The 23,452-nt window shown below is 41.8% G+C and overlaps 1 protein-coding gene across 2 annotated transcripts in view; it reads right to left on the reverse strand.

Moving 5' to 3' along the window:
* Positions 1 to 23,452, reverse strand: part of ADAMTS6 (ADAM metallopeptidase with thrombospondin type 1 motif 6) — a 204,936-nt gene that overhangs the window by 124,070 nt on the left and 57,414 nt on the right. For both annotated transcript variants that reach the window (XM_069962724.1, XM_069962722.1), the window contains exon 7: positions 1,240 to 1,283. In XM_069962724.1, coding sequence (XP_069818825.1) covers positions 1,240 to 1,283 — 44 coding nt within the window. The remainder of the gene's footprint in view (positions 1 to 1,239; positions 1,284 to 23,452) is intronic.

Below are 23,452 nucleotides of genomic sequence, written 5' to 3' on the forward strand. Positions count from 1 at the left end.
GTTAAGGTGATCTAATAGTCCCAGAATACACTGTTTGGGGTGCACAGCAGTATCCAGCCCGAACACCTTTTTAATGAGAGCCAGCACCTCCCTCCAAAAGGACTCAAGTTCCCGGCATGACCAAAACATGTGGAGAACGTGGGCTTCGTCCTCCCCACATCGTGGGCATCTAGAATCCGTTCTATATCCGATTTTTTTCAGCACCAGAGGGGTACGGTACACTCTGTGTATCAAGAGCAGCTGTGACATGCGCTGTGGTTCACAAAGAGAGAGCACATTAAAAGTATCATATTAGTCAGATTCTAGGCTCATCAGAGAATCCCTTATTGCGCTGATCTGTTCTTGCACACATTTAGACAACTGAATAAGCAGCACATTCAACTATTTCTTCACGACCTTGCATTTGGTGGCGCGGTAGTGACAATATATATATATATATATATATATGTGTATATATATATATATATATATATATATATATGTATATATATATACATATATATATATATATACACATAGATGGTAAATAAAGTAGGCACCAGAAGTACATTTACTAGCTACCTGGCGCATGGTGTGAGTCAAGTCTTGTCCTAAAGGATAGGAAAATCTACTAGAAACATAACATAATATGCTTCAACAATTCTTAGGTTTTTCTAAGTTCCATTCATGAGTATTCAAAATTATATCACATTCAACAATATTACCGAGAACAAAGATGATGAAAACTCATCCGTGAGATATGAAACTGTCAGATAAAAATGTTTATAACAACATGAACCTAGCAAATGGCACCCGCAGGAGCTACTTGTTTTGAATAACAGCTTAGTCATGTACAACATATTGATAGACCAGGACATGGTATTAGATTCAGGGGTGTTTTTGATGATTAGGCTGGGTTCACACTACATTTTTGCAATCTGTTTTTTTTTCCTTCTTTCAAAAAGCGGATGAAAAAGCCAGATGCATTAGTGTGCATATATTTTAATGCGTTTTACCATTGACTTCCATTTAAACGGACAGTAAAATGAGGTTGACTATCCGTTTTGATCTGGGGTTTTTTTTTATAATGGAAGTCAATGGAAAAAACGGATTAAAACGGATGCACACAAATGCATTTAAAAAAACGGATTGCAAAAACGCAGTGTGAACCCAGCCTTAAACTGCAAGAATAAATATAAAGTAAAATAAATAAAAAAAAGTAATAAAAATTAAAAGTTGAAATAAATGTAATATACATACCCAAAGTTCCACATGGCTTGTTTTTATAAGTGCAGATGTCATACCTGTCGATACACAAGGGTAAAAATGATGGTTACAATAAAGCAAAATATATCAGGCTCATATTGATCATTTGGCAGCTGTAGAAATGCATAAGTGAAATTCCAAGTAAAAATTTCTTGCAACCCGTAAAGTCTCACATCTGCCTCCTTTCTAATCATTCCATATACACTACTATCATGGTTCGGTGTCACAGCCATCTGATTTGTTTTATATGCAGTATGGTTAATCCCATTATATGATCTGGCCTGTCCTTTGTATAAGAAATTCTTTTAGTATAGCCAGCAAACACTGCTCTTATGGCATCACGACCAGTAAGCAAGAAAAGAGAACCCCTACATTTTCTGTGGTAGTGAAACATTTGCAGATGGAAGATGAAACCTAATCCAGGTATAAAGGTAAAATCAAATCACCTTTGCCACTGGTATATATCAAGATGCCACCTGATTGTAGCTCATAACATGGCATGTCCATAAAGTTCAATATAGGTTTAATATGTTTAGTGCCAGTTCATTGTATGTTTCACTTGCAGAATATCAAAGCATAATCGACCAGACTTTTGTGTCCTTAAAGTGTACCTGTCGTTATAACTTTAAAAATCTAAATCAACAGTAGATACCATGGAGAACACGGCACTTCACAAAGAGAAGACAGTCATGTTATTGATGGACACACTGATCCGTGACTCTCTGTACTGGCCGGAATTCCTGTGTTCAGTCTGGTTTTTTTTTTTCAACCAGCACAAGTCAGAAAATCTGCCTTCAGGAGACTGGACCTGGATTTCTGGTAAGTTCAGCTTTGTTTTACAGCATCATAACAAAAAAAAAAAATATGAATGTATATTGCACTTGCTTTATATCACATCTACTGTTGACTTAGATTTTGAAAGTTATAACAACAGGTATACTTTAAAATAAAACATCCATCTACTGATGTATAGTTTACCAAACATAGTCACTCACTAGAATACAATATTTGGTCCATTGAACCCTGTAGCCACACTGTGGTATATCCTGAAATAATTTTTTGATGTAAAAAAAAATAAAAAAAAATCAGCATATAAAACTGCATATGGTAAGTGCATGGGCATATATAAAAACAATTGTCTGGAAAGCCTGGAACATTCAGATGAATGTATATTAGTGCCTTAATGCACAATAACTCATAATCTGGTGTTGATTTACTGCTACAGTAAGTCATCTGTGCTATATATTGGTAAAGGGGAGAGAATGAGTACATGATTTATATCACTGCTACTTGACCTTCATAGAAACACACATGATCCATTGCAATTAATCTATAACACAGATTGTGGAGTGATTTACAATTGTGACATACATTCCAAAAATGATATTTGAGGGCACTGACCTAAATGCGTGAAAGCTGCCAAGCTGCCCGAACCCTGGTACACTATAAAACACTTGGAACGAACCTGCTTTATTTTGTTAGCGTGTAACATATTTGGTCACAATTGTGTACTACAGTTCCAATGGTCAAACCACAAATCAGTTTAATTATGTGCCAGCGACTGGAGTGTCGGCGTTTTCAGCAAGCCGGTGTAAACCGCAGGCTACAAAATGCTTACAGTGTTTGGCCTCATGCCATTTGGACATAGGCCAGTAGAAAAAAAACACAAAGGCTAGGCTGGATCTGTGTGATGACCTGCTGCTGAAAAAGAAAAAATATATCTGTCTAGTTAACTGTTACAACAACAAGCAAGGCAACGAGAACAGACAAGCAAAATGAAGGAATACACAGGGTTAAGATGGCCGAATAGTCAAAGTTAGAATTTCATTTCAAGGTAAATTAAAAAAAAAACCTTTTCCGTGTGGATCCTTCCATGCGCGCCTTTCCGCAGCTTCCGCCGGCTCCATAGACACCATTCTATGGGCCAGCGTATTCCGCTATCCGTCGAAAGAAGTGACACGATTTTCTGCAGCAGATTTAACTAAATGAATGAACAAGGCATCAAATCTGCACCATCAAATCTGCAGCGAATCCGCAGCAGATTTGACGGTGCAGATTTAATGCTGAGTTCATTCATTTAGTCAAATCTGCTGATCTGCTCGGATCCTCAGCAGAAAATCTGCTGCGATACGGTATGTGTGAAGCTACGCATAGGCTGAATTCTCAACTATTCTGTCTGGTTAACCCACCTCTCCCCTTGCTGCTCCTCTGCCAATCTCTTGCCTGGCTACCTATTGCTTATAAAATCTTGTTTGAATTATTAGCAATGAAATACAAGGCTGTCCACAACCTGCCTCACCCATATAACTCCAACCTAATCTTTCCATACCTTACAAGACCTCCTTCTCAGCTCTCCTTCTGTACAGTCATTACACAATCAACTCCAAGGTTTCTCCCATGCAACCCTATATTCTGTAAGTTACTACTCCTACACATCAAACTCACATCCACCATCGAAACAAACCTGAACATCTACAATAACCTACAATAACCCTGTGTCTATTTCACCACCATATGATTGGCGTCTACCATCACCTCCCCCTTTTACTTGTAGATTTTAGGCATTCTGAGACAGTTTCATATCTCCCTCTGTGCCAGTCCGTCATTCACTTAGTTCATGTTTATTTTACTTTCAAACTTTATCATATGTACAGCATACATCATATGCGAATAGTGCCTTAAAGGGAATCTGTCTGCTCCCGGGCCCTACCTAAGGTGCTGGCAGTGTGCTGTAGCTGACAGTCCGCTAATGAGCATGGTGCCTTTTGGTAATTTTCCATGCAGTGGATTATGCACACTTACATCTCACACTGTAACGAAGAGTCAAAGAGGAGTTATTTGTGCCACACTCTGGCACACCTCACCACTCCTACCTATGTTTCATTTCCATCAGGGGATTTGAACCAGAGAATGAACTTCTGGCAGATTTGCAGACAGGTTAGTTACCCCCAGCACATTTGAGTCCAGAGATTCAAGTATATCTGAATGTTTCTTTCAGACATAACCTGCCTACAGAGGACTGATCTGCAATCAGAGACACTGGCTGACAGCTGAGGGGGCAGGAGGCCGGGCAGCATTGATTCATGAAGAGGAGGGAGGAGGAAGGAGTGGTGAGGTGGCCAGAGTGTGGCATAAACAACTCCTCTTTGACACTTCATTACAGTAGGAGACGTGAGATTGTACATAATCCACTGCACGGAAAATCACCAAAAGGCACCATGCTTACTGGGGGCTGTCAGCTACAGCACACTGTCAGCACCTTAGGTAGGGCCCGGGAGCTGACAGATTCCCTTTAAACCAAATAAAAGGAGTAACACAGACATGAAGAAATGTAACCATTATGTACCCCCACCACCATCCCCCCCCCCCAAATTGCAAAAATGTAACCAATGATTGGGAACCTAATTATGCAATAAAGTCTATTCGTGAGAGGTTGTACATCACATGTTGTCTTGATTCAGCCTTGTTCGCAAAATGTATGAAACACATTAATGAAATACGTATAATTAGTGCAAAGGAGAGGTTGGGAAATAAGTGCTTAGGAAACTATATGGCATGCTCAATTATTGCCATTGGATCAAAACAAAAAGTTAATTTTTTAATTCAGCAGAAATGTGAATACCCCAAAGTATAGGGAATAAGATAAATGCCTAAGCAGCTAGTTTGATCTTCAGGCATTAGGAACTTCCGAGACCTCCATCAATCAAAAACAACTCAAACAGTTAGCGAGCAAAAGCAAATATCAAATTGCACTGGATACTGATGCCAAAGATTTGTTCAGCCTTGACTTGATATAAGCTCTAATTTCACTAAAGCCCCATATCTCATTTTGGACAGTTTTTCCTAAATGCAACAACTAGTTCCAATATCAGTGTTATACACTTGGCATAAATATGAGTATGGGTATAACATCTGTAATACTGTTCACATGCAGTAGATAGACATTAAACTGTATCAAGCACATTTAATCCGCCCTGTCTAGTTGCTCAGTTGTAAATTAAAAAACATCAAAAACAAAAAAAAATCTTGGTGTTTGGTGGTTCCTTCTAACAAGACTTTTTGATGTGGATATCCTTTTAAACTCTATTACAAGCTTTTCCTCACACCGACGAAAGTCACATTGTACAGCATTTACAGCGTAATTTATGTTGCGACAAGCAGATCGGTGTTTGTTTAATGAACCATATTGGGCTAAATTATAGAGCAGCCTTTAACTTACATCACTATGCAGATCCCTTTTATGCATGGAGAGATTTTTTGAGCCACATGATCCCAGCTATCAGCTGACAAGCGAGTGATTGTTCATTCATCAGCTGAACACTTAAGTTCCCCATACACGTTTAGCCATCTCTCCACTCCGGCCCCCATCTTCCCTATACTGAGCCAATCAATCCTGTGTTCTGTAAGAGGAGAGTTAAAGGGGTTATCCAGAGCTACAAAAACATGGCCACTTTCCCCCTACTGTTGTCTCCAGATTGGGTGGGGTTTTGAAACTCAGTTCCATTGAAGTAAATGGAGCTTAATTGCAAACCACACCTGAACTGGAGACAACAGTAGGGGGAAAAGTGGCCATGTTTTTGTAGCGCTGGATAACCCCTTTAGAGCAACTCCGTACCCACAATCTGACCCCCCAAAACCACTTTTACCTTTAGATAGCTGCTTTAGATCCAAGATCTGCCCTGGGGTCCATTCGGCAGGGGGATGCAGTTATTGTCACAAAAACAACTTTTAATCCGGCAGCGCTGTGTCTAACGGCCGGGGTTTACATTTGCATATGCATTAGGCTGGCACCACCTCTCCGTCCTTCCTCCCCTCCCTCCTCATTATTAGGAATGATCCAGGAACATTTACTGCTGTTTGGGCTTTGCACAGGTGTATTAACTATCCAGCCCATGTGCCGGGCTGCCACAGGTGGGGAATAGGAAGCAATCTGCCTGGGGCATTCCTAATGATGAGGAGGGTGGGGAGGAAGGACAGAGAGGGTGTGCCAGCCTAATGCATATACAAATGTAATCCCCGGCCGTTAGACACGGGGATGACAATAACTGCATCCTCTGCCGAATGGACCCCAGGACAGATCTTGGATTAAAAGCAGCTATCCGAAGGTACAAGTGGTTTGGGGGGTCAGATTATGCGTACGGAGTCGCTTTAAGCTGCAGCCGTAGAGCTCTGGCTGCAGCTTATCTATCCTAGAAAAAAGGATCTGGGTGGTGATTTTCCATCGACCCCTATGTCTATCTGGTTGTTTGGGAGAGCTCCATGCACCTTATACCACAGGTAATCTGACAAATGTATAAGGTATATGGAGACCTTACGTCTTTTATAAAGGGCAATATTGGGCCTGTTTGCTGATAATCACTCAATGTAAAAGACACTACCAGGTGCTTTTCAAAACCCAATAATAAATACATATAACGTTTATAAGTGGTTTTGGTAAAGCGACTACAATAAATAGAATTCAACTGATAAATTGAGGTCTCCAAAGTGCTTGACTCAAAGCTTCAGTTTCTATAAAATTATGTATTGTATGACTCGACATTGGTCTGTATTCTCTAGAAGGTCTTTACATACTATCCTTGGGATTAAGTACACATTCTCTCCATTCCAAGAAATAAAGCTTTAAACATTTAATATGTTGTTAGTGAGAATGTGGTGGCGATTATGCATGACATAACCCTCAATTTTAACAGCGTTGTGTGTTTTACATGGAACACAGTCCTTACAACAAGAAAGAAAACAAACAATTTCTGTCTGTCTAAAATACACTGTCTACTCGAGAGCATTGAGAGCGGTGTGCCACAACGCTCCTACAACCAAACACAAATACCCATCCTACCCTATGTGCCTGGCTTCTAAAACAAACGCTAAACCAAAAAGGGCAAACTCCAGCCAAAGGGAGGAAATGTATAATATAATGTATGTTCTAATGAAAATAACCTATTCTATTCTTAGCTTTGTCTCAATGTAAAGCCTGCCACAAATATCTCAACGTCTGGACCATGACGAAGATTCTGTAGCAGCGGTTTCCAGGCTGTGGCTCTGAAAAAGGAATAGCTGCTTTGATGAAGGAGTTGAAAGAAATTGTATTTTTTTTTTAAAGAAAGGGTACACAACATTATACAACTGTTTTTATATGTATTCTTGGAACCTATAAGCTTACATTTAAACTTTAAAATTTAAACTTAAAAAATTCTAATGGTCAGGGGTTGAGTGATCAGACTAGAATGAGCAGGAGCGCTTTTTTCTCAGCTCTTTGTGAGTGCAACATAAGACATCACATAGACTTACAGTACATAAGGAGAACATGCTTTGCGCATTCATCTCCCAGCTCTTTCTACCAATTAGTTGCAGTCCAATTAAAACTTTTGAATCTATGACATGTCAAAATTTTTTTTTTTAAGTGACAGTACACATTTAAAGCAACTCTGTACCCACAACTTTTAAACTTGCAGCCCTGTGTCAAATTAGCGTGTCCTAGAGTACTCATGCCTTAGGCTTGCACCACCTCTCCGTCCCTCCTCAACGCCCTCTTCATTATTATTAACGCCAATGGGCAGGATTTCACTTGTCTAAACACACATGGGCCTTAACGATCCAGCACATGTGCAGTCTTGATTAGGAGAAATCCTGCCTGGGGCATTTCTAACGGTAAAGAGGGCAGGAAGGAGGGAAGGAGAGGCAGTGGAGGCCTAGAGCACAGACACTCTAGGCACCGAGCACAGACACTCTAGGCCAGCCAATCGCGGCTGAGCAGCTGATTAGGGCCGCACTTACAGGAAAGCTACCATTGAGGTGGGGGCCGCAAACTAGTGTCCCGCGGGCTGCGAGTTTGAGACCCCTGCTCTAGGCCATGCCAATTTGACACAGGGCTGAAAGTTTAAAAAATTATTTTTTAGGTAAATAACTGCATCACCTGCCGAACGGACGCCAGGACATATCTTGGCTTAAAAGCAGCTATCTGAAGGTACAAGTGATTTGGGGAAGGGGGGAAATTGGGGGTACAGAGTCGTTTTAAGTCAAGCATTATACTAATCATTTTAACTTGCTATGTGCAGCCATTCAGAGTCTTGGTCACCGGGACAGCTTTTCTTTAGATCTAAAATACTGTACCATATGTATGTGGTATTGTACTGCAATAGTATGGTAATGTCTTTTGAGGAAATTTCTATGCCTGCGAAAGACTCTCAAAAGATGAATACTAAATGAAATGCAAATAGAAGTATATAGGCATCATATGGTAGCTGTAATGTACACCATATAGTCAAAAATGGAATGTCACAGTTTGCGCAGTTTGTGCATTTCTATAAAGCACTGACTTGCACAGATCTAATCTATTACTTACTCTTCAAAATGTCTGTAAAGATGTTGAGGTGTACGTCATGAAGAATACTGAACCCTTGGATTTTTGTGAACTGTATAAATGTACTCGGCCATGGCCATTTAGAATGAAATTCTGTGAATTAGCCAAACTAATTATCATATTCTATGTTCACACTACTGTCATGGTTCCCATCATAAGGGAAACCATGATAGCAGTGAGTGTCAGACCCAACAAAAAGGCACAATAGGGACCAATAAGCTCCATTGGTTTCCATCATGATGCCTGTTACATGCTGTGCTATTGTTACTATTAAATCTGATGGAGCTACAGACACAGTTTCAGTAAATTATAAGGAACTAGGAAAATGCATTTCTTAGTCTTATAAAGAAAACTGAACAAGTGGTCTTATATTTTACAAATATTAAAACATTATAGAAACCCCAAATATAAAAGATGTACAATGTTGTATTATGACCTGGATTACTTTGTGCTCATATTTGTGAGTATTCAGCATCAGTTATGAAAGTAAAGTCAGTTACCAACAGGACAGAACAAAATCAGATGTTAAACATTAGGTAATATTATTTAATGGCCCCAAAGGAGTGCTACCGACGGGCTTAGAAAAATATTATTTTATTTCTGTATTGGGACCATAAGGAGAATTAACTTATTTGTTGAGTACATTACCTTAGTACAGAAGCATCATGTATGCTGGTGTATTCCAGTAACTACTTCTTGGGTAAAACCATTTTACACAATTCCTAATGGATGACTGGTGGGTTCGTCCATCTAAAGTCCAAGGTATATGAGGACCTTTAAATGACATGGCATAAACTTCTGTTCTATAGGATATTATAGGCAAACTAGGATAATTTTAGGAGTTTCTAATTTTGTATTGTTTACAGGATTGTCACTCAATTGAATGGAGCAAGAAGTCTAAAAGAGAACATGTGAGCATGAAAACACAGTCTAGTCTGTTTGATTCATGTTACACAGCAAAAAAAAGTGGCGATTTTTAGAGATAAACGAACCTTGAGCATGCTCGAGTCCATCCGAACCCGATCGTTCGGCATTGCATTAGCGGTGGCTGCTGAAGTTGGATAAAGCTCTAAGGTTGTCTGGAAAACATGGATACAACCAATGACTATATCCATGTTTTCCACATAGCCTTAGGGCTTTATCCAACTTCAGCAGCCACCGCTAATCAAATGCCGAACGATCAGGTTCAGATGGACTTGAGCATGCTCGAGGTTCGCTCATCTCTTGTGATTTTACATGTGGTCGACAGCCTTCGCTGTAAGAGCTTACATACAGTTATAGCCGTCAATCAATGAGTGAGACTGGCCACTGGAATCAAAGCCCAAGATGAACAAGGATTTCAATGAAAACTTTTTTTTTTTTTTTTTAAAGGTTTTGCCATTTTTCCCAAAGAAGAAAAGCTGATATAGGAGGGGAAAACTGTGGCTGACCACACAATACCCCTGTAGTATTTACTGGTATTACATGGCTCTCATCCAGATGAAATGGTAACCATTAGAGATGAACAAACCTAGAGCACACTCAGGTTCACCCAAACTCTCGGCATTTGATTACCAGCTAAAGAAGTTGATTGCAGCCCTAAGGCTGCCGGGAAAACATGAATACAGCCATCGGTTATATTCATGTTTTCCAGGGCTACCTAGTAGGGATGGTCCGAACCCGAACTCTCGGCAATGATTCCCGCTGTCTGCCCTCTCCGTGGAGAGGGTGGATACAGCGGGAGGAACGCCTGGAAAACTGGGATACAGCCATAGCCATAGGCTGTATCCCAGTTTTCCAGGCAGTCCTCCCGCTGTATCCACTCGCTGCATGGAGCAGGCAGACAGCGGGAATCTGATGCAGAGCGTTCGGGTTCATACGAACCCGAACCTTGGCAGTTTCGGACCATCCCTACTACCTAGGGCTCCATCCAACTTTTTCAACCACCAGTAAACAAACGCAGAGTGTTTCGGTGAACCTGAGAAATGTTCAAGATGGCAGCAAAACAAAAAACATGTACTCATGTGCCAGTCTTGCTTCTCAAAACTTCCTGTTCTCTGGGCTGACACACATGTAGTGCTCGTCATCCCGATCACTTCTAAATATAAAACATATTTATCCAGATGACCCCTTTAAGGCTCTCTAAATTAGTACACACCATAAAATCATGTGTGGTGATTCCTACCTAATTTTAATACAAGGCAATGCCATGGCTTAAAATATGGAAATAAGTGCTTGGCCAGAAAGAGTTTTTAAAAATCAGCTTTAGAGCCCAAAATTCCATAGCATGTGTCAGAAGATAAATACCTTCATGTGGACTGTGCTAGTATTCTACTAAGAAGCTTATCCCATCCCTTTCACTGCAACAAGCCAAAATGTAGTTTATGGAATAGTACCACCTAATAAAGATCTGTTCGGTTCTGGCATACAGCAATAATGTTTTAATTGTACGTGTTGTATTTGAGCGTCCTAAAAAAAGGAAGGCAGTGACCTAATTCAGTAGGAATTAATATAATGTATAGTTGCAGAACTCTGGCCCATGGCGAATGCAGACAAAGAGCTTCTGTCTGAGTTCTGCACAGTTCTGTTAAATGGCTCCAGTAAGGACTACTGTCATGCTGATATGGAAAACCCAATATGCAGAAAATTATATGAGTCACGTTACCATAATAAATCGGTCTTCTGATGAAACTCTGTGGAAAGTGTGCTGATGGGAAGTTTAACAGCTCTATATTAACTCGTTTCTATAAACACTCTGGAAACGCCAAGAGTCTATTGTTTCCTCCATGCTCATAAAAGGAAGGAAAAAAACATGAAATAAAGAAGGAGACGTTTAATGACCTCTTCTCAAAAGAATCCCATCTGACCTTTCTGTTCTTCTAAATATTCACCCCACCACTGAGGGCGAGGAGAACGCAGAAACGAACTCTCGCAGGAAAGAGCTAGGAGCAGTTTTGACCTTTCAGTTGTGTTAACACATCTCTATTCTCAATCTATTGTAAGTTTGGTCTTCCAGCTTGGCAGGGAACCATGAGGGACTCCATTCCAAGAAATTAGTCATATCTTATACATCTTATGCATCTGTGATCAGTGGTCATTCTCTTCATGAGTATCATCATTGGCTATGTTTGCTATTCATATAATAAATTATAAAATTGAATACGGTATGTCTAAACCATACACTGTACATCAATGGATACCATAACCAGGCAAAAGCTAAGCACCTTTAAAGTAAAAATAAAATCAATGTTTCAACTTATTACAGTGAAGTGTGTAACTCTATAGGCCATACTCTAGAACCATAGCAGTCACTTAAGGAGCCAATAGGCATAAGATACTTGCTGAGCTAGAGAGAAATTCCATCCACATGATTGTTGATCTGCACATCATAAAATAGAGAAACAGGATACGGCTATGTTCACACTACGTAAGAGAACGGCCGCAGAGTTCTGATGCGGGCGCATCCATGCACGCCGGCATCAGAACTCCCCACAGCACACTATGGAGCGTGCGGCCGGAGCTACTCGCTCCATAGTGAGCACTGACAGCGGCCGCAGAAAACTGACATGTCAGTTTTCTACGGCACCGCTAGGGATCCTGGCCAGAGTGTATACTATGTGTGTACACTCAGGCCGTGATTCCCTCAGAAGGCAGCACTACGTAAGTCCTGTGAGAATAATTCCCACTGAACTTACGTCGTGTAAACATAGCCCAATGGTGTAAAAGCTCTGTTCTTCAATTAGACCAAGTCATGTTTATTAGGGCAATGCGTTTCAAGATAAATATGACCTTTTCAAGCTTTTATGCCCCGCACATTGACTTGGGTACCTATCCTCAATAGGTGGCACAAAAAAAGTTCTTTGAAAGCTACTTTAAAAACCCAGTAAAGACATGGCATGTACCTTGATGTCTAAACATACCAGAGGTCGAGAGTCCAGTGGCTACAGAAAGCATACTGTTATATGATATATTTTGTATATGGCAATAGCCTGATCTTACAGATCATTCATATATATATATATATACACACTACCGTTCAAAAGTTTGGGGTCACCCAAACAATTTTGTGTTTTCCATGAAAAGTCACACTTATTCACCACCATACGTTGTGAAATGAATAGAAAATAGAGTCAAGACATTGACAAGGTTAGAAATAATGATTTGTATTTGAAATAACATTGTTTTTACATCAAACTTTGCTTTCGTCAAGCATAACATTGTTTTTACATCAAACCTTTTGCAGTAATTACAGCATTGCAAAACTTTGGCATTCTAGCTATTAATCTGTTGAGGTAAGCTGGAGAAATTGCACCCCACGCTTCAGATGTGTGAACATGATTGCACAAGGGTTTTCTAATCATCAATTAGCCTTCTGAGCCAATGAGCAAACACATTGTACCATTAGAACACTGGAGTGATAGTTGCTGGAAATGGGCCTCTATACACCTATGTAGATATTGCACCAAAAACCAGACATTTGCAGCTAGAATAGTCATTTACCACATTAGCAATGTATAGAGTGTATTTGTTTAAAGTTAGGACTAGTTTAAAGTTATCTTTATTGAAAAGTACAGTGCTTTTCCTTCAAAAATAAGGACATTTCAATGTGACCCCAAACTTTTGAACGGTAGTGTATATATATATATATATATAGTCCCCTAAGTCCCCTAAGGCTGCGGTGCCAATGTTCCCGATCCTCGCTGTTACTTCCTGATGATATGCGGTTTTAGCAGGAACTTAATTGCTTATCCAATCCCTGTCCACAGCAGTGTCTCACCTCAGCTAATGATTGGGCACTTTTTGCTGAGACAACAACTCATCAAGGAGAAGAAAATAGTGGTGAGGACGTAGGACAAGAAGCATCAGTGAGGCAGCTGCTGGGGACTGGGAGAAGCGGAGTACAGTAAAAGTCTTCCAAAAAGACCACCTTTTAGAGAAAAGAATCTCCTCATCCAGACCAGATTTTATGTGATGGATCACAAGAATAGATTACATCATATAATATCCATAGTAACCGTTTCTCTGAAAAGACCTCCCGTCTTATCCAAGCAAGCAATGGTAACACAATCCGGCACATGTAGATTACATAAAGATGTCGTCACACTGGTATAATTCCACTGCCCAATTCCTACAAATTCCTATAACCACTTTACTAGGTCCCATTGATTACATTAAGAATGTCCATTTATTCAAATAATAGGAATACAAAAAAAAGTCTTGTTAAACTGTTAACATTCTTCATTTCCCAACAAAGTACAAAATGTTGTAATCTTAAGGGGGGAAAAAAAACCCGCCAGGGCAACCAGCCAAAAGCGCTAGTGACTTAGTAGCTTTTTTGGCAAGACACTGCACACGTTCAGTTCTTAAAACATTTACATCTGCCAAAACATGAATGAATAAACAAATTTAAGCGTGCTGGCAACAGGGGCAAAAAGCAAATGATACTTCGAGAGACAGACTTCAATTCGAAAACATTCCAAACCTACATACCAGGTTTTCCCTATTTAACACTTAATAAACAATTGATAATTACTGATTGTGGAACAAAGCAACAATCAAGTGAACACAATGACCTCATGTTATAAGCGCCACATTACAACTAGTGTTTGTTATATTAGATCACAAGGGTTTTTATTAAAGTGGAGAAGTCCGCTCTCCCGACATTTTTATTATAGTAAATCCTTGTATTTCCCATGTATTTTCCCACCTTCTTAGCAACTTTTTTTTATTCCTCCTGGATATGTATGAATGAACTGAGAATAGGGAATTACCATCCCCTTTGTCAACAAGATGTGACTCTATATGGTCTGACAGTAGGCCCCATACATTTTATACTAAAGGCGTATTAAGTGTTCAGTAGTCTCCTAAGTCTCTACTGACAGATGATGTCAAAGGAGAGAGGTGCTGGGTAGGGGATCCCTTTGTTCTTGGAGAGATAATCCAGTGACTACTTATAGTGAACTGCATGCTAATAGCACCAATCAAGATGTGGATTATACTGGGCAGCATTTGGAGACATAATTTGGGTGCACATCTGCTTTGGAGGCCATGCTATTTTGTTTGGAAAAATGCTGGAAACCTAATAGCCCCTATTACAGCCAATGGAATTTATTGGACACCATTTGTGGCTGCAGTAGAATGGGTTCACAAGTGCCTGTTTTGTTGCCATTCTCCTTCAGTGATAAAGCAGAGGGGAAAATACAATAATTCCAAGGTATCCCTCTGCCGAGCCTCTAAGTGACTAGCTGTAATCTTCACTAAGTGCTCAATTTTCCTACAGTACTTCCACAGGGAAAACTATGGGCACATTTATCAATGTGTACTCTTTTTTAAGCAGTCTGTGGATGGATGCCTAGCCTTGGTAACCCTTGTCTTATGTCGTTACACTTGCAACAGAGTTAGACTTTGACTTAAAGGGGCCACCCTGGTGTTTCCCAATTTATGTCCCAATGCTGCAACAGAGTGAGGACTTAATGAGCTACCTATCAGGGTGGTTTGGTGTTCTCCCCAAAGGGAGGCACCCCTTGGCAACAGGCTTCTTTCTCTGGAAAGAGGGATATCTGGATACTCCTGTGTTTTGAGACTCGCAACTGAGGCTCCACGGACCCCTAATTTTAAATTTTGTTGTTAAAGATGGTGGAAACCAAACCAAAAGTTTAAGAGGGCAATCACCATAATCTGAAAGTTAACCCCTAGCCGCACCATGCAGTTATAATACGTCATGGTAGAAGGTTAATTTCAGCACGATGACGTATTATAACTGCGCAGCTTCAGATGCTTGCTGATTACACAAACAGTGACCGGGAGCCGCAACTAAACTGTCAGCTGATAGCTGACAGTCTAGTGTAACTGCCACTGGACCCCCAAAAGAGTTCCAGCCAGTGGCGTCGCTAGGCAGCTTTATTCGGGGCTCATGCCTCGAATGAAATGCCTGCTGCCCCTGATCTCTTCAGCCCCGGTCTTGTGAGCCAGATGCGGCTCTTTTGATGGCCGCATCTGGCCCGCAGATCGCGGCTGCTGCCTGCTTCAGCAGCTGCCCGTCTCACCTACTGCCCATCCGTAGCGCCCGCCGGGCGTGCTGCTCCAATGCAATAAGCGGAGACCGGGAGCGTGGAGCCGCTGCGGCGGGCTGTGGCGCACGCCATAGCGGCCTCTATGCTTTCAGTCTCCTCTGATTGGATTGGAGCAGCACGTCCGGCGGGCGCTACGGGCAGGCCGTAGGTGAAGCTTGGTGGACCGTGGAGGTGAGGAGGCATGGGGGAGAGAAGCAAGGGGGGAGAAGTATGGGGGAGAGAAGCAAGGGGGGAGAGAAGCATGGTGGGAGAGAAGCTTGGGGGGAGAGAAGCACGGGGGAGAGAATCATGGGGGGAGAGAAGTATGGGAGGAGAGAAGAATGTAGGGAAAGAAGTATCGGGGGAGAGAAGCATGGGAGGAGAAGCACGGGGGAGAGAAGCATGGCAGGAGAAGCACGGGGGAGAGAAGCATGGGAGGAGAGAAGAATGTAGGGAGAGAAGTATCGGGGGAGAGAAGCATGGGAGGAGAAGCATGGGGGAGAGAAGCATGGGAGGAGAAGCACGGGGGAGAGAAGCATGGGAGGAGAAGCATGGGGGGAGAGAAGCATGGGGGGAGAGAAGCATGGGGGGAGAGAAGCATGGGAGGAGAAGCACGGGAGGAGAAGCATAAGGGGGAGAGAAGTATAAAGAGAGTAGAAGCAGGGGGGAGAGAAACATGGGGGAAAGAAGCACAGGGGAAAGAAGCACGGGGGGAGAGAAGCATGGGATGAGAAGCAGGGGGGAGAGAAGCATGGGAGGAGAAGTATGGATGAGAGAAGCACGGGGGAGAGAAACGCGGGGGGAGAGAAGCATATGGAGGAGAGAAGCATATGGGGGAGAGAAGCATGGGGGGAGAGAAGCATGGGAGGAGAAGCAGGATGGAGAGAAGCAGAGGGGAGAGAAGCAGGGGAGAGATGCGTGGGATGAGAAGCAGGGGGGAGAGAAGCATGGGAGGAGAAGCTTGGGGGAGAGAAGCATGGGAGGAGAAGTATGGGGGAGAGAAGCACGGGGGGAGAGAAGCACAGGGGAGAGAAGCATGGGAGGAGAAGCACGGAGGAGAGAAGCATATGGGGGAGAGAAGCATGGGGAAGGAGAAAAGCATGGGGGGAGAGAAGCATGGGATGAGAAGCAGGGGGGAGAGAGGCACAGGGGAGAGAAGCACAGTGGAGAGAAGCATGAGAGGAGAAGCATGGGGGAGAGAAGCATGGGAGGAGAAGTATGGGGGAGAGAAGCATGGGGGGAGAGAAGCAGGGGACGAGAAGTATAGGGGGGAGAAGTATGGGGGAGAAGTATGGGGAGAGAAGCATGGGGGGAGAAGCATGGGGGAGAGAAGCAGGGGAGAAGTATAGGGGAGAGAAGCAGGGGAGAGAGAAGCAGGGGGGAGAGAAGCATGGGGGAGAGAAGCATGGGAGGAGAAGCACAGGGGGGAGAAGTATGGGGGAGAGAAGCACAGAGGAGAAGTATGGGGGAGAGAAGCACGGTGAAGAGAAGCAGGGGAGAGAAGCAAGGGGGAAAAGTGTGGGGGAGAGAAGCACAGAGGAGAAGTATGGGGGAGAGAAGCAAGGGGGAAAAGTGTGGGGGAGAGAAGCACAGAGGAGAAGTATGGGGGAGAGAAGCAGGGGGAGTAGAAGCAGGGGGGAGAAGTATGGGGGAGAGAAGCAGGGAAGAGAAGCACCGGGAAGAGAAGTATTGGGGAGAGAAGCAGGAGGGAGAAGTATGGGGGAGAGAAGCAGGAGGGAGAAGTATGGGGGAGAGAAGTATGGGGGGGAGAAGCATGGAGGAAAGACATGGGGAAGAGAGGGGTAGTGTGTGTGGGTGGAGGGGATCAGGTGGGGTAGTGTGTGTTGGGGGAAGGGGTCAGGTGGGGTAGTGTGTTTGGGGATGGCGGTCGGGTTAATTGCAGGCAGAATGGGAACTTTATTACTATGGTATGTACAGCAGGCGCATTATTACTATATAGGAGGCAGAGCAGAGGGGTATTACTATATGGAGGGTACAGCAGGAGGCATTATTACTATATAGGAGGCACAGCAGAGGGTGCATTATTACTATATGGAGTGTACAGCAGGGGGCATTATATAGGGCACAGCAGGGGGCATTATTACTATATAAGGGTACACAGCAGGGGGACATTTTACAATGTGGGGTAATACAGCAGAAGGCATTATTACTATGGGGCACAACACTTGACATTATTACTATTTGGGGGCACAGCAGAGTATCCTACATACAGGGGGCAACACACTTACCTACCTACTCACTGACACCAGGTAGTGGAATTACTACTGTATAGGAGCCTTTAGGAGGGGAAAAGGGAAGGAAATTGAAGGAAAAGTGCGGAGCCTAAAATGTTTGTCTGGCAGGTTCTGAAGAGATGAATTGCAACTGAAAGAAATCATCATGGAGGTCTGGGCCAGATGGAGAGGAAAAGGGAAAGAAAAACTCAGATCAAATAAGACGTCACCTGTGAGTCACTGAATAAGGTTTTTGCATTTTGTAGAACGTGATCTGGTAGGAGTTCCCTGAGGTTGAAAAGGTTAGGAAACACTGGCCTAGAGGATAGGAGTTAGGGCAGACCTCCCAGAGGCTGTGTGTAAAGAGGTAGCTGTGAAGGAGCTGTCTGTGTCTGCTTAGCCGCAGTTATTAGGAGTGAAAGCAATAGGGGAGGACTAATAAAGCAGTCATTGGGGTTACTAGCTTCTGCACTGGGTTCCTTCGCTAACCGCTTATGACGGCACTCAGAGGGCCCGGGCCCCGGATGTTTTAGGACCCTAGCAACGCCCCTGGTTCCAGCATCGGCAATTGCCGGCATTGATGGATTACATTGGAATCTCTGCAAAGAAAATGCAAATTTTAACTTTTCACTCTTACTTTGCAGCTATTCCTGTGAAATGCCCAAAGGGTTAAAAAAAACTGTGTCACTGTAGATTTGAATACTTGAAAGGGTGAAGATTTCAAAATGGGGTAAATTATGGCCTCCAAAATATACTCCAAAACTGAACTGGTGCCTAAAGAATTTCTCAGAAAATTGCTACTAAACATTAACGGCCTCTATCATCCTAAACAAGTAAAAGCATATTCACCAAATGCTGTTATTATAAAGTAGACATGTTCTAGATATGAATTAATAAATAATTTATGTAGTATTACTATTTTCCTTATTGGCAGAGACTTTCAAATGTAGAGAAATGCTATTTTTTCAATTTTTTCACAAAAAAATTCTAAAGTTATAAACCCAAATTTACCACTAACATAACGTAGAATATGTCACGAAAAAAACAATCTTGGAATTACAAGGATTGGTTAAAGCATTCTAAAGTTATTGATGCTTAAAGTGACACATGTCATATTTGAAAAATTTGGCCGTGTCATAAAGGCCAAAACTGTATGTGTCCCCTATGGGTTAATGTAATACATAAAAACAAACAAACTGACTCAGTTCAGTTCAGTGCAGTTAGTCCTTATAAGCCTAATGTTACCAAGTCAGTGATGCTGGATGTGTGTGTGTCCCAGGCATTTAAGGATACCCTTTCTAGACAGTTAAGCTTTAAATGGGCATCTGGGATGATCTATTTGAGCATAAATCTCTCTGCCTCCCCCATAAAACTAATTTTTTTCAACTATTCCACCCTGATATCTCAATGATAATGATATACTGGCCTATTTCAAAGTCCTCTTGTTATGATTAGGGCGGTTAGGGCAATCCATGGTGATGAAGTACATATGGCAAAATCAGAGACCAAGAGTGGTGACCAAAATCCTTTACTTACCACCGCATAAGGGGGCTTAGGATGTCTATGCCTCCTCTCCTACTACAGGGCCACTATAGTAGATCAGGTGTGGAGATAGTGGTGAAGGGATGAGCTCTCTGCACATTGGGTTGACATGAAGCAGCAGATGATGGGAAAATCGTCTCTGCATGTACTGTGGGCTTCTGGGGTCTACCCTTCATATGGAAAGTTTGCTTCCCCTATAATCAAAGCTATTTTAAGGATATGGTAAATAAAATCGGCAACAAGGACGCTATGTCACTTACGTCTTAAGAGATGTCCCTAAGTGCTCTACAGGCGTTATTAACAAGCAAAGACTCGTCTGTGGCATAGAGCGGGCATAAGAAAACTTAGTGATCTATGTGACGAAAGGGGCATCAAACCACTTCAGTACTTTAGCTGCTACCTATAGTATATCTCACAGGGAGTTTTACAAATATTTACCAACTAGGCATTTCTTAGCTACAGTAGAGAGGACAAAGGATTCACCACTTACCCCTATTACAACCACACTAAGATTACAAAAGGTATCTCTACTATATACTCTCACTTGATGAATAGGGATGAATCCGTTCCTAATTTTTTTCAGCTCAAATTGGAGTAAACATTGGGACTGACTATACTGTCCATTCGAGCAGTGGTAATTCGTGTACTTCCTCCCATCTAAGGTATCTAAGTACGTAAAGCACTCAGAGGCATCTCAAAAATTGTTGTACCATTAGTACTTCAGCCCATACTGGTTTTCTAAAATATACCCTGGGGCATCTCCTCTCTGTTGGAGATGTGGCCATAGAATAGGTTCTCTTCTCCACATCTGGTGGAAGTGTAAGGGTATACGCCCCTATGATGGCAGGTAGAAAAGAAAATACGTGAACTTACTTTATCCTATACTTACCTTATCCTATACCTTGGGGGCCTGATGTAGCTCTACTGTCTCTACGGTTGGATGATAAAGAGTTATTTAAAAAAAAAAAAAAAAAAAAACACAAACTGGGGTGTCTCACTGTAAAAAAAATCCAAACAGTTACCCAATGTATGGGATTTGCATTTTAACTGAAAATGTGTTTCCTGTGGATGCTTTATGTGACCAAACTCTTGGTTTTCTAACGTTTTATTATTATTGTGGTATTTACTGATAACTTCGGCAGCACATTATCCTGCTCTTTTGCTTTTGAAGCCTCAAGCTACATTTTCATTGATCTTGAACAAGTTCTACAAGTAGCTCCTGTGCAGCACCCAGGGGAAATTGATACACATGTGTAGTAGCTGTTGTGGCAACATAAGTAGGCTCCCACCATAGGAAAAAAATCAAAACTTGCTGGATCCCTTCAATTGTGAACTCCAAGGGCACTCAATAGACTCCATTGACTTTAATTCATCGGATTTCCATCACGTTCCATCATGGTGTCTGGAAGGAATAAAGTAGTGCTCCTTGCTGTGCTATTTTTTGAACTTTGCAACAGGTGCTCCAGATGTGATCAAAGCCTTAAAGACTTTTTACACAGGCCAAATACGGGTTCACAGGAATGTCGATTGCCGATAAACAACTTGTGTGAAAGGGACGGCGATCACCCATCGATCAAGAAAGCGCTAATTTATAGGCCAATCACATATTTTGAGCAGTCAATTAAATAATCACTAGTCCATGTATATGGGAATGTGCGTCCACTAGAATGAAATCAAGGACAGCCTGAATGCACAAGTAACTAAGCCTCGTAAAAGGCTTTGCATATGTTGGCAGCTTCAGGTCAGGCATGTTAAAGAGCCCATAGGTGATCACCTTTGTACTGCTATTAGCAGAGAGTTTAAGGTGCTATCCATGAGAGTGACCTGTCCTTCCTCTGAATTTGTCTAATATAGATAATAGGTTATAGTGGAGGGTATGGTTGGGGACAGAGCATTATGTACATTAGTAAAGTTACTATTTTTGTACTCATAGGTGTCGCTCATCCATTTTAGGTAAAATGAAATTATCTCAGCAAGATAGTTTTGTTATAAAGGAACACAGTATCTCAAAAAGAAGACATAAAGGTGCTAGTATGCTGCTTGAGTTCGTACTATTTTGCTGGCTATGCATTATTTGAGAGATTATATTATATCCTGGAAAAAAAAATTGTGTAAATTTTAAGAAAGCAAAAAAAAAAAAAAAAAAAAGCACAACTCATCCTCCAGTTTGCCTCAAAAGATATCCTTTTCCTCCCCTCCTGGTTATCTCTGTGTTATTTTGCATACACTGCAGTCTGATCTTCAGACTGTTCTCATCTTCTCAGTCTGGAATGTTGGGTCTTTTGAAAAGACATAATTTGAATTCCATACAAATATCTCAAGATGTACAGGGTCAATATTCTGTCCGATGCAAACCCTGGCCTTGTAAACTTTCTTAATCATACAACAGCTGTTGTAAATCCCCGGCTTTAGATGGATATAGCTAGCCAGCTTCAGCTTGTTAAAGAGGAACGCCCCCCCATAACATTGTGTAACAAGATTTATTAACTAGATAGTACTACAGTCAAAATGGTCAGCAGGGCAATATGTACATACATGTGGTTCAACAACAGTAACTCTAAATGAGAAGAGAGGTCAGAAAGTTAACAAAAAAATAAATTTAAAAGGTTGTGACACTGTACATCATATGAAAGATAGGATCCCCACCACTGTAAGGCTATGTTCACACAACATCAAAAATAGAAAAAAGGCGTCCGATTTTGATATTTAAAAAAAAACGTCAGTTTTTTCCCGCGATTTAACTGACTGCAATGGCACTGTATTGAAGTCAGTGGGAAGACGGACGTCCAATGCACACAATGCATTGAATAACGGAACGTTTTTACCGCAGGCGTCAAAATAATGAACATGATCATTATTTTCGGACGTCTTTTGCAAACAGCGGATGTTTTTTATTAGTAGTTCAAACACAGTTTTTCTTTTGTCACTGTTCTTTCTCCGTTTTTACTATTAAATTCAATGGACTTTTCAATTAAGCCGCATCCAAAGGCCAATAAGTAACCCAAACTAAAATAACGTGCAAACACCAGTCATTGCACTAAGGGGAGGCCAGACAGCTAAATGATGTCCTTCATTTTAGACTCAAAATACCGTACGTCAATTTAAACGGAGCTGAAAAAACAGTGTGTGAACATAGCCTAAAGCTGGACTTCCAGATGTCTAGAACCAGAAAAGATCATTCCAAATTCTCTTCTTAAAAGGAGAAGTCCCGCGAAAATTTTTATTTAAGTATTGTATTGCCCCCCCAAAAGTTATACAAATCACGAATACACACTTATTACGGCAAATGCTTACAAAGTGCTTTTTTCCCTGCACTTACTGCTGCATCAAGGCTTCACTTCCAGGATAAAATAGTGATGTCACAACCTGACTCCCAGAGCTGTGCAGGCTGTGGCTGCTGGAGAGGATGATGGCAGGGGGACACTGAGAGACACCGGGCACTGGAGGGACACTGAACATCCCTCTGCCATCATCCTCTCCAGCAGCCACAGCTGCACAGCTCTGGGAGTCGGGTTGTGACATCACCATTTTATTTAGGACGTGAAGCCTTGATGCAGTAGTAAGTGCAAGGAAAAAAAGCACTTTATGTACATTTCCCGTAATAAGTGTATATTGGTAATTTGTATAACTTATGGGGGGGGCAATACAATACTTTAAAAATAATTTTCACCAGACTTCTCCTTTAACTTAGACCATTTGATTCTGAACTTAGATTACATACTCAAACAGATACCACTTACAATGTAGGGGGTTGGGGGGGGGAAAGTGATTTTTCAGTAGAAAGTGTTGATCTAGTCCACTGGCGGCTACCTAATAAACAGACTTGTACACCTAAAATATATTCTCAGCTCTGTCATTAGACTCACCCCATCCACTCCTTGTCTTTATCAGTCACTCCAAAACATGACTAGGACATGAACAAGCTTAATAAGAAGGGGGCTTATCTGTAATACCAGGCATGTCTCATGAAAGAGGGTGGCACTACTTCTGGAAAAACAGTATGCCTAAAGTGGGATTTTCTGGTCAAAAGAGAATGAAGA

The sequence above is a fragment of the Dendropsophus ebraccatus genome, chromosome 3 (assembly GCF_027789765.1).
Source record: "Dendropsophus ebraccatus isolate aDenEbr1 chromosome 3, aDenEbr1.pat, whole genome shotgun sequence".
Taxonomy (NCBI): domain Eukaryota; kingdom Metazoa; phylum Chordata; class Amphibia; order Anura; family Hylidae; genus Dendropsophus; species Dendropsophus ebraccatus.